At 42.1% G+C, this 14,921-nt stretch overlaps 1 protein-coding gene across 3 annotated transcripts; it reads right to left on the minus strand.

The window, feature by feature from the left end:
- Nucleotides 1-18: 18 nt before the first annotated feature.
- On the minus strand, nt 19-11,688 carry LOC5510371 (neurotrophin receptor-interacting factor 1). 3 transcript variants are annotated; one of them, XM_032379504.2, is made up of 5 exons: nt 11,490-11,688; nt 6,503-6,717; nt 5,113-5,393; nt 3,924-4,182; nt 19-3,203 (listed from the first exon to the last, which is right to left on the minus strand). In XM_032379504.2, the coding sequence occupies exons 1-5, from the start codon at nt 11,519-11,521 to the stop codon at nt 1,600-1,602; spliced, it is 2,391 nt and encodes a 796-aa protein (XP_032235395.2). In that variant the 5' UTR covers nt 11,522-11,688; the 3' UTR covers nt 19-1,599. The 3 variants fall into 3 exon arrangements, with proteins under 3 accessions (XP_032235395.2, XP_032235394.2, XP_032235393.2); XM_032379503.2 differs by lacking the exon at nt 11,490-11,688 and adding an exon at nt 10,638-10,852; XM_032379502.2 differs by lacking the exon at nt 11,490-11,688 and adding an exon at nt 8,080-8,226.
- Nucleotides 11,689-14,921: the final 3,233 nt, after the last annotated feature.

Consider the following 14,921-nt stretch of genomic DNA (forward strand, 5'->3'; position numbering starts at 1 on the left):
ACAACATAAAACAGCATATTCAAAATAAACATGTTTTATTAGTGTTCCAAATCTTTGTGTTGTGAATCTGGTCTCTGATCAATGCTGTATTCCATATGGTCGCACCGATCGCAAGGTGAGCTTCCCTGCGATCGAATGCGATCATATGGAAGCTACTTTGCGTTCGTTTGCGATCGTACTCAAATTAGCTGCAATCTTTAGCGATTGTACGCGATTGCGTTCCTATGGAAACCAATACTGCAACCCGCCACCAGGACATCACCCTGTCAATCGACATAACATTTATGTAATTTTTATAATGCTCTATATATTACTTATAACGAACGCAAATGGGCAAAAAAATTAATGTAGTATTACGTTTAGTTTTAAGTACACAGGGTAACAAACAAATCACTGTTATCTGTGAAAGTGTTTACCTCTCCCTCCCCATGAGGTTTGAAAACTAACCCGGTAACTCACTTGTAATGAAATAAAAGCCAGGTCTTAGTATTACTTTAAAATGAATTGATTTTCGAAAATGACACTTGGTATTGTATGTACTTTTGAGATATCTGGATAAATACACCAAAAACTGGTAATCGACTCTGCCAAATTTTCGTCTTAATAAGACTTCTTCAAGGCAGAGTCAGGGATATTCTTGAACCACGAAGAACTGTATGGTACTCGACTAATTCTAAATTCGGGTTTGTTGCATTACAAAGCAGTCTATCTTACTAAAGTAGACTATCTTAACGTGCTCATTGTATTACCCGGATTTGTAACAATCAACGCGGGATCAATAACCAGATATGTAACAACAACCGGATTTGTAACAACAATCACTAAACAGATATGTAACAACAACCGGTGAGATAATGTAGGTATTTTTGTTTTGATGACGTCATCGATGACCTCACGTCAGGTGAGATCGCCAGTGCACCCCCCTTGCCTCCATGGACAGGAAAACCAAGTTTGACCTTCTAACAATGTATCTGCTAAAATATATGTACCGAACGGTATTTTGATGACGTCATCGCGAGGGTCCCCCCCCCCGCGACTTACCTTAGAACCAACGAAAACTTGGAATGTTTGACCTTTGTTGACCTTAAATGGAGTTCGTATTCAAACGAAATCCATTTGACGAAATCCATGGGTTGTTACAAATCCGGTTGTTAAACGTTGGTACAAATCCGGTTGACTAGTTTGTTACATATCAGGTTGATTGTTGTTAACAAATCCGGTTGTTGTTACATATCCCGTTGATTGTTACAAATCCGGGTGATACATTCGTTGAGTTGCAAAGTTGTGAAAAGTTTTATAAAGTGAACGCTCTAACACTGTCCTGGGTAGCTTCTGGTCTTTGGTGTCATTTTTAGACCAGAAGCATTCTGAGCTACGAGGCTTGGGACGCTTCGAATCTAAGGTACCAAACACATCACAAGCTATCTTTGAGTGCTTCGAATTGCATAGCCTCGAAAACGTTAACACAGTCGCCAGGTATTTCTTATGATTTCTGAGCTTCAAAAAAATGGAAGAATGTTATACTGCTTGCTTCTACTTTAAAGGCTAACACATCACAAGTCATCTTCACTGTGAAACGTCTAGCCGCTCGCATGAACGCTAAGGACTCACACAGTCTCCAGGTATCTTCTGGTGTTTACTCAGCTGCGAAGCTTGGGAGAATGTCTTTCCGCAGGCTTCACACATAAAAGGCTTCTCACCGGTGTGAGTGCGAATATGATTGTTCAGTGTCGTGGCGCCTGAGAACGATCGCGAGCAATATCCACACCTGAATGGCTTCTCGTTGGCGTGAACAATAGAATGGTTCCTTAGCTCGTTAGGATTCGAGAACGACTCGCTGCAGTAGCCGCAGTGGTACGGTTTGTTTGGTACTAGCGGGCAGACATGGATGTGTAGAGCCGACCTTTGGTTGAATGTTTGATTGCACTGTCCACACTTGACAACTTCGTTATCTCCGTCACTCTTCTCGCCCAAATCATCATCGCTCTCCTTTGCATCCGCCTGCAATGAGGGCAGCGGTATTCTATAAGACGCGCCATCTTCTTCCTCGTCCTCTTCATCTTCGTCACTTTCATGGTCGTGAGAGCCTGTTATTGACACCTGAGCAATGCTTGTGTTCTCAGCCGTTTGCGCATGATCAACAGACGGGACGCTACGTTCCCATGGTGACACGGTCAACACGCTTCTACTCTGCCCGTGTTTCCCTGATGGGTTAGAAATAAATCTCCCTTGTGGTATGTTCTGATAAGTTTGCCTTGGTCTTGACCGGACGTCATGAGAATATTGAGGCCGGAAGTCATTAGAACGTCGTGAACGGAAGTCTCTATTATCGATACTGGTGTTGGGAACCCGTAAGAAACTTTGGGTGGAGTAATTTGCTTCCGGTACGGGATACGTCATTGGTAGGCCCTGGTGTAATCCGCGCAAAGCTTGTTGTGATTCTGGAAAAATTCCCTGAATAGTCTGTGTAGCTGGCCCTGCTTGCCTTTGTCGTCCTGCTTGCATGGGTTGTATAGCTTGTCCTACTTGCATGTGTTGTAGAGCTTGTCCTGCTTGCGCGGTTTGTATAGGTCGTCCTGCTTGCACGGGTTGTATAGCTTGTCCTGCTTGCATGTGTTGTATAGCTTGTCCTGCTTGCATGGGTTGTATAGCTTGTCCTGCTTGCATGGGTTGTATAGCTTGTCCTGCTTGCATGGGTTGAATAGGATGTCCTGATTGCATGGGTTGTATAGCTTGTCCTGCTTGCATGGGTTGTATAGCTTGTCCTGATTGCATGGGTTGAATAGGATGTCCTGATTGCATGGGTTGTATAGCTTGTCCTGCTTGCATGGGTTGAATAGGATGTCCTGATTGCATGGGTTGTATAGCTTGTCCTGATTGCATGGGTTGTATAGCTTGTCCTGATTGCATGGGTTGTATAGCTTGTCCTGCTTGCATGGGTTGTATAGCTTGTCCTGCTTGCGCTGTTTGTATAGGTTGTCCTGCTTGCATGGGTTGTATAGCTTGTCCTGCTTGCGCTGTTTGTATAGGTTGTCCTTCTTGCATGGGTTGTATAGCTTGTCCTGCTTGCATGGGTTGTATAGCTTGTCCTGCTTGCACGGGTTGTGTGGGTTGTCCCGGTTGCGTAGGGGGTGTAGGTGCACTAGAGCATGGTGATCCGTTAGGTGCGACGACAACAACAACTTTAGAGTCTGGTTTTACCACTGAGGACATAAAAAATAGTTTTTTTAAAATGACAAATAAATAGTATAAATAAATGACCACGGCTTATGATTCTGGTGGTGGTCGTGGTAGTACTTATTGCGATGGCGATTCCGTCACGGGGTAATTGATAATGGCTTTAATGATGGTGCAAATGTACCAAACGTGGCAACTTTTCAGTGGCCAATTCACCTATTTTTCCAATTTCCCCAATTTTCGCACCCTGGATTTTTGCACCCTGCACGGTGATAAGGATGGTAATGATAAGGGGTGGTTGATGGTAGCAATGGTTATGGTGATTATGATGATTATGGTGGTGATGGTGGTGATGATTATTGTAAGATGATGATAGTAATGGTGATGGTGATGGTGATGGTGATGTTTGTAAGATGATGGTGATGTTTGTAAGATGATGGTGATGAGGATGGTAAATGTTGATAATATGATGGTAACGAAGATGATGGTGACGGTTGTGAAGATGGGCGATGGCAATGGTGATGGTGATGGGTGATCCTAATGTTAATGATAATGTTGATGGTTATGACAGTCATAATAATGATGATTACGATGACAGTGATGATGCTCGTTGATGGTAATGGCGATATGTCGACGATGGGTGATAATATTGGTGATGCTGGTGGTGATGGTAATAGCAATGTTATTGGCTCTCTTGATTTAAGATAATGACGACATACAGAATAAGATGAAAACAACAAGCTCACCAAGCTGATCTACACTGCCAGTCTCCCGTATTTCCAGCGGAATTCCCATGTATTGTGGGTAGATCTCGTCATACCAGACCAACAGCTCTGTGCCTGGCGCGATATCTTTGAATGCGCGGTAGTAGATGTTCCCGAGGTACTGGAACGCAAATAGGTTTTGTTCCTCTTTGCTGCGCGCGCATCTTATAAACCGCATCCAACTGGACGAGTTTTCGTCACTGCCGTCCAAATAGAACGCAAGTCTCCCATGCTGATATACCTAGATAGTTAATTATTTATTAAGGTTGGTTCTCACTTGGAGGTAAGCGCAAGCGGAACGCACGTAATTTTCCGATTCTCACAGGAACACAAGCGGAAGCGCAAGAGAACGCAACTGCTTGATTTTCTTGCACTTTTGTTTGACCGATTCTCACTTCTGTTTCGCTTCCGTTTGCGCTTACGCTTGCGCTTGCGTCCTTGTGATAACCAGCCTGAGAGCCCGTGCCTTCCCCCCCCCCTTCCCAAATATTTTAGAATTATAAGGAAATTATCAGTAGGGGCGTGGCTATCTTCCCAAATATTTTCTCAGTGTTTTCGTATCGTGCCCCCTCCCCCAATATTTCGAGGTGTGACACAGCTCTGGGAAATAAAATAAGTAATACAAATGTGCCCTGATTTAGACATTCGCTTAAAAAGGGTAACTTATAGTCCCAATAAAAGGACACTGCTTACAATTTCTGTAAATCTCAGTCCGCTAAATAACGACACACTGATAATAAGAACAGTTTTCAAAAGGGTTTCACTGTTTATACAAAATAAGTAGTACTAAAATTGAGTGGCACTAAAATTACGATTATATTGTGTAGAGAGAAAACATTCAATACCGACAAAGCTCAACTCAAATTGGCTTGCCCTTTCTCCACAAATAGATAATACTTTGAACTAGAGGGGGCGACAATTTACTGGGTTATTTGAATTAAATGAGAATTGTCGGGCATTTAGTCCATTGAGGACCTTTCCCGACTGTCGGACATATAGCCACTGCGTTCTTCGAATAGGATTATCTCTGTGTTTGATTCTAATCACGAAGGAAACCTATTTCGTCAAAGAAGAGAAAAAACAAGACCCAAGCACAACCCATCAAGTGTGTAAAATTTTAAACAGGAAATTCATGTTGTCATCTGCGAAGAATATACTGCCCTTATCTTACCTCCCACATGTAGCTAGCCTCGGTCTCTGGGGTGATATCTGACGGGTTTATTTTGACGCCTTCATAAGGACCTATCCACGTTCCTTGGGGGACTCTGCATTTTGTGCACACGCCATATTTGGCCCCAGGAATGCCCGAGATACAGAGCTGAACCTCGTCGGGTATCGACTCAATGGCATAGCTAAGCCTTAATGGAGCTGAATTTGTGGGTTTCCTGTGGTGCACAGAGGCCGGGTGGATTGGGCATGGTGTCAGGCGTTCACATCGACAACCATCACACCCTGCAAGCCATACATATCATTTAAAAAGGACAAATCTTGCTTCACGAGCATTCAATGTACTTCAAATCCATCCTGTAATACGTAGATTCAGGCACAGTCTAAAGCGGATTACGATCATTTTAGAGAATGTAACTTTATATTCTGAAACTCTAAATGCTGTGCTATAAAAGAAGGGTCCAGTTTGAATTCCTTTAGAGGCAGCAGCTAGCAGATTCATAACGATTATTTCATTCAAGCATATTCCAACATTAGATGAAATGCTATCGAATGGAAGCTCGTTTCTTATACCTTGAATGTAAAGTTTACGAGTTTTACTCGAATTACGCCATTTCGTTTTTCTTTTGCCATTTAGTGAAGAAAAACCTGAACTTAAGAAAAATCATTTAAAATGAAAATACCATGTTCATTGTGGTAAGACATCAACCAAACAGAAGAAGAAAAGGCGCTTGATAAAGGTTTACAATATTATTTATGGAGCATATATTTCTTACTGTTTATGAGGGACCGCGTGTTGCGAATAGCGCGGCAAATTAAACAGACAAAGGTTTCCCGTGAGTGCCAAAAAAATAGAACAGAAAAAGCTTTTAAGCTTTTAATTAAATATAATAATTGAATAATTAAAATTATTCTAGGTTCTACTGTATTTGGCAGGGTTTTATAAAAACAGGTAGCATTATCGGATAGTGCTAAATGTTTTAATGGTTTTTTTCTTTTTCTGGTGGGTCTGAGTTATTACTAATTGTGCTGAATGCACGCGCGATAACCAAAAAAAAACTGTCGCATAGTTGTGTACCATTTCTCTATACCTATGGAGCTCCGCTATAAATGATACCCAAGAAAATGAAGGATGGGGTTTTTAAGGTCCTTTAAACCAATGCTTGCTTTCTTTTAATGAGTGAAACATTCAGACCCTATCAAAACGGCGAAAGATTCAGGGCCTGTTTCACCACCCATAAAATTATCACTTGTGATTATTGATTCCTCGAGTTTTCTTTCAAAGGAATTCAATGGATCTTGAACCCATCTTCGTTTTTTATTAAGTGTTAAAAAGCAATGAAATTTCACTATATTCCCAAACGAGCTTCCCTAATCTCCTGTGAGTAACTTACAGAAAATCTGCGAATTCACGACTTCGTTTTCTCTCACATCGTCAAGTGTCACCGGTCTCATTTCTGTCCGACTGAAGAGATAGCCTTGAAGCTCTGCGAAACTGATTGGGGTCTGGGGATAGCGACTAGTAGCTGCGGACGTGTACGGTTGCCCATGGCGACGATCACGTTGAAACGCATCACCAATCCTGGGCGCTTCAGGATCACTCATTTCCCTGAAAAAAGGCAAAGAATAGAAATGTAAAATAACTCAATTTCCAGTTCGTTATTTTAATTGACATCGAGACATTTCCAGCACTTCTACTCAATGTACCTTAACGACGGACAGGAATATATCTTGCAGACATTTTGATTTATGCAATATGGCGGTCCATGACTCATGAGTCAGGCCGTAGGCCGCCAAGCATCGCAGGCTCACGCATTTTCGACGTCACTGATAGACTTCACAGGAAGCCCATGTAACAATAGCATTTCAAGTCGCTAGTATGAACACAACTAGAATCTTCATTCCTAATGTGCATCACACTAACAAAATAATACTTACTGCTATATGAACCTATGCATGTTTTAAACAATTCTTAGAATCTCGTGAAATCTTTGGTTTATAAAAATTATTCAAAAGAGTGGATACGAAAATATTAAAAATCAAAATCAAAGCATTAGAAACAGAATTATACAAGTGATCAATAGTTAGTTATTATCATGAACATAAATAAACTCTGCATTTTAAAACGCATGCTTTGATTCTCAAAGCATGTTCTAACATTTGGTAAAATCTTAGGCTAGGCGCTCTTATAAAAAGTTCTTATCAAAAAACAGCACAATGCCTATAAAAAAAATAGCACAATGCCTATAATTTGCTTTATAACTTCAAAAGGCTAGTAATAAACATATCGCCATCACATGCGAAGCATTTCTTAATGGATAGAATTTCCGGTGTGATCTTCACAAATGACCGCCCATGCAGTGTGTTTTTCGCTGCTAGTGCCTAAGGGTAAGTTGTATATTAATTTTTGGCGCGCTTTTTCATGTTCAAATCATTTCCCTAATCCAAGCACAAAATATAAACTAATGTAAACTTAAAGTTTATATTGGTGTATTATTAAATCATTGCAGTTCAAATGACATCCATTTGAAACAGTCTAAGCACATTTCTCCCTTTTTAAATGGGATTATAACCTATAATGTTTCTATAAGTATATCCTGTATTATAATATATGTTTATTATCTATTATAACGATTTAAGTTTTTAGATTAAGATACAACGGTTATTTAAGGGACTCATATTGCAAAGTAAAATCCGCATCGACGTTGCCAATTGCTAATAAGACGGTACATTTAGGAACATAAGTATTAATACGTCGACAATATCGCTCAAATAACAAAATATTAACAATTTTTCACCAAAATTTCTAGTTATTGTTATCAGTATCCCAAATTATACTTAGCATTAGTTAGCCGGAAACTATTTATTCATATTTTTGTCATACTAACTATATCATTATTGTTTACTTCGATCCGTGATAAATAAAAACATGTTTGTCTTCATAGTAGATAGGTCTCATCTATTCACTTACGTGAATCCGTGCATTCTTTGCCAATTAGCGCGGGTTGCTCAATCACTTTGAAAATGGGGAAAATGGTACACTCGCCTAGAGCTATTGTTTCATATAAGCATCATTGTCAGTTTCCCCTGTATGAGTTCATCGAATCATTTGTCAGTTGGTGCTATTTAGTAAATGCAAAATGACGTCATTAATACGTAATACTATCCCGACACCAAGATTTTGCTGCGTTTATAGATAAAAAAAAAGAAAAGAAAGGCTTCATTGACTAGAAACTATAAAACACAAGAAGGAGAAGGATTAGTTTTAGTTTCGTGAGCTAATGAACACCTTTTTAAGTCCTGGCTAGACTATGCGACATCTAGCGCGCGACATGTCTTCTAAATGTCCCTTAGTTTATCCACTACCCAAAACATGTAGTGCGCGAAACAAAATTTGTAGAGCGCGACACAAATATGTTTCCAACGATCCGACAAACATTTCTTCTTCGCTGTTACAAGATTTGGCGCGCGCTACAATGTTTTTCGAGGTGGCTAAACTAGGAAAAATGTCGCACGCTACATGTCGCACGCCATGTTTAGTTCAGCCAGGCCTTCACAACCATGAACATTTTTGTTTCAGGACTAACAGATTTCATTTAAAATGTGTTAATTGAAATAGCCGTAGTTAATCGACGGGAAGTTATTTCTACTGTGTTTCTAGTCTTTTTGGACAAGAACACTAACACGGTCTCGTTTTTTCAAGCTGTACTACACTAACCTGAACGGAAGGGACTTAAAAGAACCACTGGGGACGCAATAAACCCTCTGGCAGTGACCACCCCCAGTGACAGTACCTCGTTCTGTTGTGCTCTGTTGAGCCACACTAGTGTAACCGGTGGATTATTTAAGTTCATATACCAGTCTTTTAAAATATGTTTGCTGCAAGAGCTGGTGCGATATTATACTTTAGCTCGATTATTCGTAGATTTGTAGATTTTACCCTTGTTTGTTTATTTGTTCGATACCCATCTAAGTAAGAAAAAGAGCTTTATACAAAGAAGTTACTGTTTTTCATATATTACTTTTACAACTTGAAACGCCTCTTTCAAGGTGGCACTAGGGAATTCGCGTGTATCTGATAAATGAGCATATAAAACGTAAATAAAAACTAGTCCAGGCGCCCGTTTCTCGAAACACCCGAGAATTCTCGGACCCGAAAACTTTATTTTGCATTTTGCTTAACATTTCGCATGTTTTCCTCTTTGAAAACCGCTTTCGTGTTTTAGAACAGTTTGAACTTCCTCTTGGTTCAAATGTTCCAAATGATTACGGTCAATAGGGCTATTTTCGAAGTTTTGCTGAAGCCAAAAATTTACCCGAGAAGGCTTGGGTGACTGCGAGATCCCGAGAACTTTCTTAATATTAAGCCATGTGACTTTCGGGCCCGAGAAGCTCGGGAAAGATCAAAATCTATAAATCTATAAAGAGAATCATCCTTTACATGAATCTTCGTAGTAAAATACGATGTTTGAAGATATTTCAACACATTTAGATACCATAAATTCTATAGGAAATAAGCCAGCTTTTCAAATTTAAGAAATAAAAAGTTTTCGGGCCCGAGAATTCCCGGATGTTTCGAGAAACGAGCGCCTGGTTATGAAAGTAGCATTCGTGTTTATTGCCTGTGAACATTTACATGGAAAGAAAATATTGCACGTTCAACAGTAACACACAGTAGTGTAATGTTTGCTGTTCGGCTTGATACTAGGCTTTCACTTTGATAAAAAAAAAATACACTATTGATCCTAGCTCTTTCTTCATACCTTCTTCATAACAGAGGGAAAGCAGACTTTTTAAGAAGCGTTGGCTTGTAGCAACAAGTTGTTTTTTTAATGTATATAATAATCCATGAATAACAAGACAATAGAAAACCGCCCCCACAGATATTAGATGATGTTTTTGAGTGCGAAGCAATGCATCTCCTTCGGTTATCATAATCCAGGGTTGAATTTTTACCAAATTCTGAGATTTTTATATGGCTTAAAAATCAGTAAGCATTGAAATTTTTTACCGATTTCAAAATCTAATCAAATTGAGTCCACATCACATTTCTGTTAAGCACTTTTCCTCACCCTGTTAGGGAGTGGAATTAATTCCATAAGATCCGATTTGCACCATAGCATATTATTGTTCAGGATTGGCGATGTTTAGCAAGAAGTGGACCTGCATTTTCTTATGAATTTTGTTATATTATCAATAATAAAATTTATCTTCTTGACTAGTCCCTAGCAGCGTCAAAACCGCTTATGTTTTTAATGCATCGTCCGAAAATAGTTGCATTTTGTTTTTAGACAAATATCCACATCACTGAGATGTATTTATCACCTCTATTTGTGTTCATTGTTATGCATATTTTAGAATTGCCGCACATACATTAAAACGGGATGAACATATAGATTTCAAACCTAATGTTTGCGTCATAAATCGAAGTTTCACTTAGAAATAAAATATCGGTTAAAGGAAATTCTCTCTCAATGTAAAATAATAACCGTTCAATAACTGCTGCTAAACTTATTCACTGCCAAGTACCTTGAGAATTGTATGTATCAGGGGATCTTCAGATCTTCTGAACTGAACCAAATGCTCAACCACCAATGGACACGACGAACATGCCAGAAATGAAGTATTTGATCATCTATGAGATGAAGTCAGCTCTGGTACTGTATCTGGTGATATTATTTCGTGTGGTCCCTCCCCAACTTCTGGACTACATCAGAGAGATTATGAACAATACGGAAACATAACGTATTGGTTTTGTTAAGCTCCGATTCCCTTGGCTGGATTTCAATGGGGAAGATCACATTAGCAATTCGCATCCTAGAGTCCCAGCCCGGAGTTCAATGATGTGTACCCAAAATATGCGTGCTTATAAAATGTTAACAAGTTAATTAAAACTAAAGTAACATAATAATGTAAAATTGTCATTCCGTCTATGTAAAATACTTCTTACAGGAGGTAAATATCATATGTTCTTTCAAATGAAAAAATATTATTACGCACGTATGAAAGAATATCATAAGAAAAATGCATATCATGTCTTTTAGAATACCGTTTGATAGATGAAAAAAACAACTGTTGATGCAAGATTGACTAAATCAATTCAGATTTTTTTTAAAGTCAGTTAATTTTTGGTAGTAGCCAAGGTAGATGATATGTGAGGAATTATACCTGATTCACAAGTCGTGCTTCTCCCAGGCCCAATCTCATTGTTTGGATGGGGCACATGAACAGTTCGACACAAAAGCACGAGATTAGAATCGGGCCTGAGATGCTCAAACGAATTGCTGTATATTGCAAAACTATTAGCGTTTAGACACGCTGGTTGTTTTGCGTGAATTTCATTATAGATTCGGCGCGGCGTATTAATCGGGCGTTAATTACCTCTCGATGTATGAATGATTATTGGGCGTCATGTGGACCACAGACGGCACACACGGGATGCCTCATCAGGTCGTCTTTATCCACGATCTTTTTATCCTTTACTCAGTAATGAATAGGATGGTGCAGGACATGGTTGCCAATGAGTAGTCGTTAGTGCAGGGAACGTAAGAAACCCTTCTCTCCAACTTTGTTATGTATCATAGTATGTATCATCGCAATGATGCCCAGTCGAGTCGAACAGGCTTTGATTTTCCGCACGAACTACCAAATTGATTTCAAAGTTGAGTAAGGCCTTATTAGGGTCATCCTGCTCATAGTCCTAGGGCGAGAGGTATTAGGGCAGGAATAAGAAAGAAGCATGTATTGCTTCTCTCTACTAGCTTTTCACTTTATTTTCCAAAGCATCTAATTTCCAGAATATCCCAGATGGTTATCTTCCGTGAGTTCATTAACATAAGAAGTTTCGCTCCATTTAATTTTCTGCCTTTACTCCCTGCAGGCGGCATTGCTACCACCGTTTGTTAAGATATTGTGACAAGGTCTAATTCATAGGGTTATTTTCAAGCAATCTTCTAACATAAAGAAATCTTGTGTGACAAATAGTTAGTCATGCTTTAGGCTAGCAAACCCACAGCCCCCCTTAAGCCACCGGGTCGCCAAATATTTTTTTATTAAAAGCTCACTGCTCGGAGATAACAAAATGTCAAGATCCAATGTTCGCATGCCCGCCAAAATCATTCGCTATCTCTGAAATCACAAACTAGAAAACCTTTCCACTAAATGAACCTCCCTCATTCCCTCATATTTTATTTCCGACCCTTTGTATTAACTGACCCTTAATTTTTGTCCGGTCACTCTCTTTTTTCCCCAACCAAATATCTATCCTTTACCCCTCCCCCACTCTCTTCTTTACCCCTCCCCAACTCTCTTCTTTACCCCTCACCCGCTCTCTTCTTTACCCCTCACCCACTCTCTTCTTTACCCCTCACCCACTCTCTTCTTTACCCCTCACCCGCTCTCTTCTTTACCCCTCCCCCGCTCTCTTCTTTACCCCTTACCCACTCTCTTCTTTACCCCTCACCCACTCTCTTCTTTACCCCTCACCCACTCTCTTCTTTACCCCTCCCCCACTCTCTTCTTTACCCCTCACCCGCTCTCTTCTTTACACCTCCCCCGCTCTCTTCTTTACCCCTCACCCACTCTCTTCTTTACCCTTCACCCGCTCTCTTCTTTACCCCTCACCCGCTCTCTTCTTTACCCCTCACCCACTCTCTTCTTTACCCCTCACCCGCTCTCTTCTTTACCCCTCACCCGCTCTCTTCTTTACCCCTCCCCCACTCTCTTCTTTACCCCTCCCCCACTCTCTTCTTTACCCCTCACCCACTCTCTTCTTTACCCCTCCCCCACTCTATTCTTTACTCCTCACCCGCTCTCTTCTTTACCCCTCACCCGCTCTCTTCTTTACCCCTCACCCACTCTCTTCTTTACCCCTCACCCGCTCTCTTCTTTACCCCTCCCCCGCTCTCTTCTTTACCCCTCCCCCACTCTCTTCTTTACCCCTCACCCACTCTCTTCTTTACCCCTCCCCCACTCTCTTCTTTACCCCTTCCCCACTCTCTTCTTTACCCCTCACCTGCTCTCTTCTTTACCCCTCTCCATTCCTCGTCTTTTCCCCTCCCCCACCCCTTTCTTTACACCTCTCCTTTCCTCTTCTCTACCCCTCCGCCACTCCCTTCTTTACCCCTCCCCCACTCTCTTCTTTACCCCTCCCCCGCTCTCTTCTTTACCCCTCACCCGCTCTCTTTTTTACCCCTCACCCGCTCTCTTCTTTACCCCTCCCCCACTCTCTTTTTTACCCCTCCCCCGCTCTCTTCTTTACCCCTCACCCGCTCTATTTTTTACCCGTCACCCACTCTCTTCCTTACCCCTCACCCACTCTCTTCTTTACCCCTCACCCACTCTCTTCTTTACCCCTCCCCCACTCTCTTCTTTACCCCTCACCCGCTCTCTTCTTTACACCTCCCCCGCTCTCTTCTTTACCCCTCACCCACTCTCTTCTTTACCCCTCACCCGCTTTCTTCTTTACCCCTCACCCGCTCTCTTCTTTACCCCTCACCCACTCTCTTCTTTACCCCTCACCCGCTCTCTTCTTTACCCCTCACCCGCTCTCTTCTTTACCCCTCCCCCACTCTCTTCTTTACCCCTCACCCACTCTCTTCTTTACCCCTCCCCCACTCTATTCTTTACTCCTCACCCGCTCTCTTCTTTACCCCTCACCCGCTCTCTTCTTTACCCCTCACCCACTCTCTTCTTTACCCCTCACCCGCTCTCTTCTTTACCCCTCCCCCGCTCTCTTCTTTAACCCTTCCCCACTCTCTTCTTTACCCCTCACCCACTCTCTTCTTTACCCCTCCCCCACTCTCTTCTTTACCCCTCCCCCACTCTCTTCTTTACCCCTCACCTGCTCTCTTCTTTACCCCTCTCCATTCCTTGTCTTTTCCCCTCCCCCACCCCCTTCTTTACACCTCTCCTTTCCTCTTCTCTACCCCTCCGCCACTCCCTTCTTTACCCCTTTCCTACTCCCTTCTTTACCCCTCCCCCACTCTCTTCTTTACCCCTCCCCCGCTCTCTTCTTTACCCCTCACCCGCTCTCTTTTTTACCCCTCACCCGCTCTCTTCTTTACCCCTCCCCCACTCTCTTCTTTACCCCTCCCCCGCTCTCTTCTTTACCCCTCACCCGCTCTATTTTTTACCCCTCACCCACTCTCTTCTTTACCCCTCACCCACTCTCTTCTTTACCCCTCACCCACTCTCTTCTTTACCCCTCCCCCACTCTCTTCTTTACCCCTCACCCGCTCTCTTCATTACACCTCCCCTGCTCTCTTATTTACCCCTCACCCACTCTCTTCTTTACCCCTCACCCGCTCTCTTCTTTACCCCTCACCCGCTCTCTTCTTTACCCCTCACCCACTCTCTTCTTTACCCCTCACCCGCTCTCTTCTTTACCCCTCACCCGCTCTCTTCTTTACCCCTCCCCCACTCTCTTCTTTACCCCTCCCCCACTCTCTTCTTTACTCCTCACCCGCTCTCTTCTTTACCCCTCACCCGCTCTCTTCTTTACCCCTCACCCACTCTCTTCTTTACCCCTCACCCGCTCTCTTCTTTACCCCTCCCCCGCTCTCTTCTTTAACCCTTCCCCACTCTCTTCTTTACCCCTCACCCACTCTCTTCTTTACCCCTCCCCCACTCTCTTCTTTACCCCTCCCCCACTCTCTTCTTTACCCCTCACCTGCTCTCTTCTTTACCCCTCTCCATTCCTTGTCTTTTCCCCTCCCCCACCCCCTTCTTTACACCTCTCCTTTCCTCTTCTCTACCCCTCCGCCACTCCCTTCTTTACCCCTTTCCTACTCCCTTCTTTACCCCTCCCCCACT

This window comes from Nematostella vectensis, chromosome 5 (genome assembly GCF_932526225.1).
Source record: "Nematostella vectensis chromosome 5, jaNemVect1.1, whole genome shotgun sequence".
NCBI lineage: Eukaryota > Metazoa > Cnidaria > Anthozoa > Actiniaria > Edwardsiidae > Nematostella > Nematostella vectensis.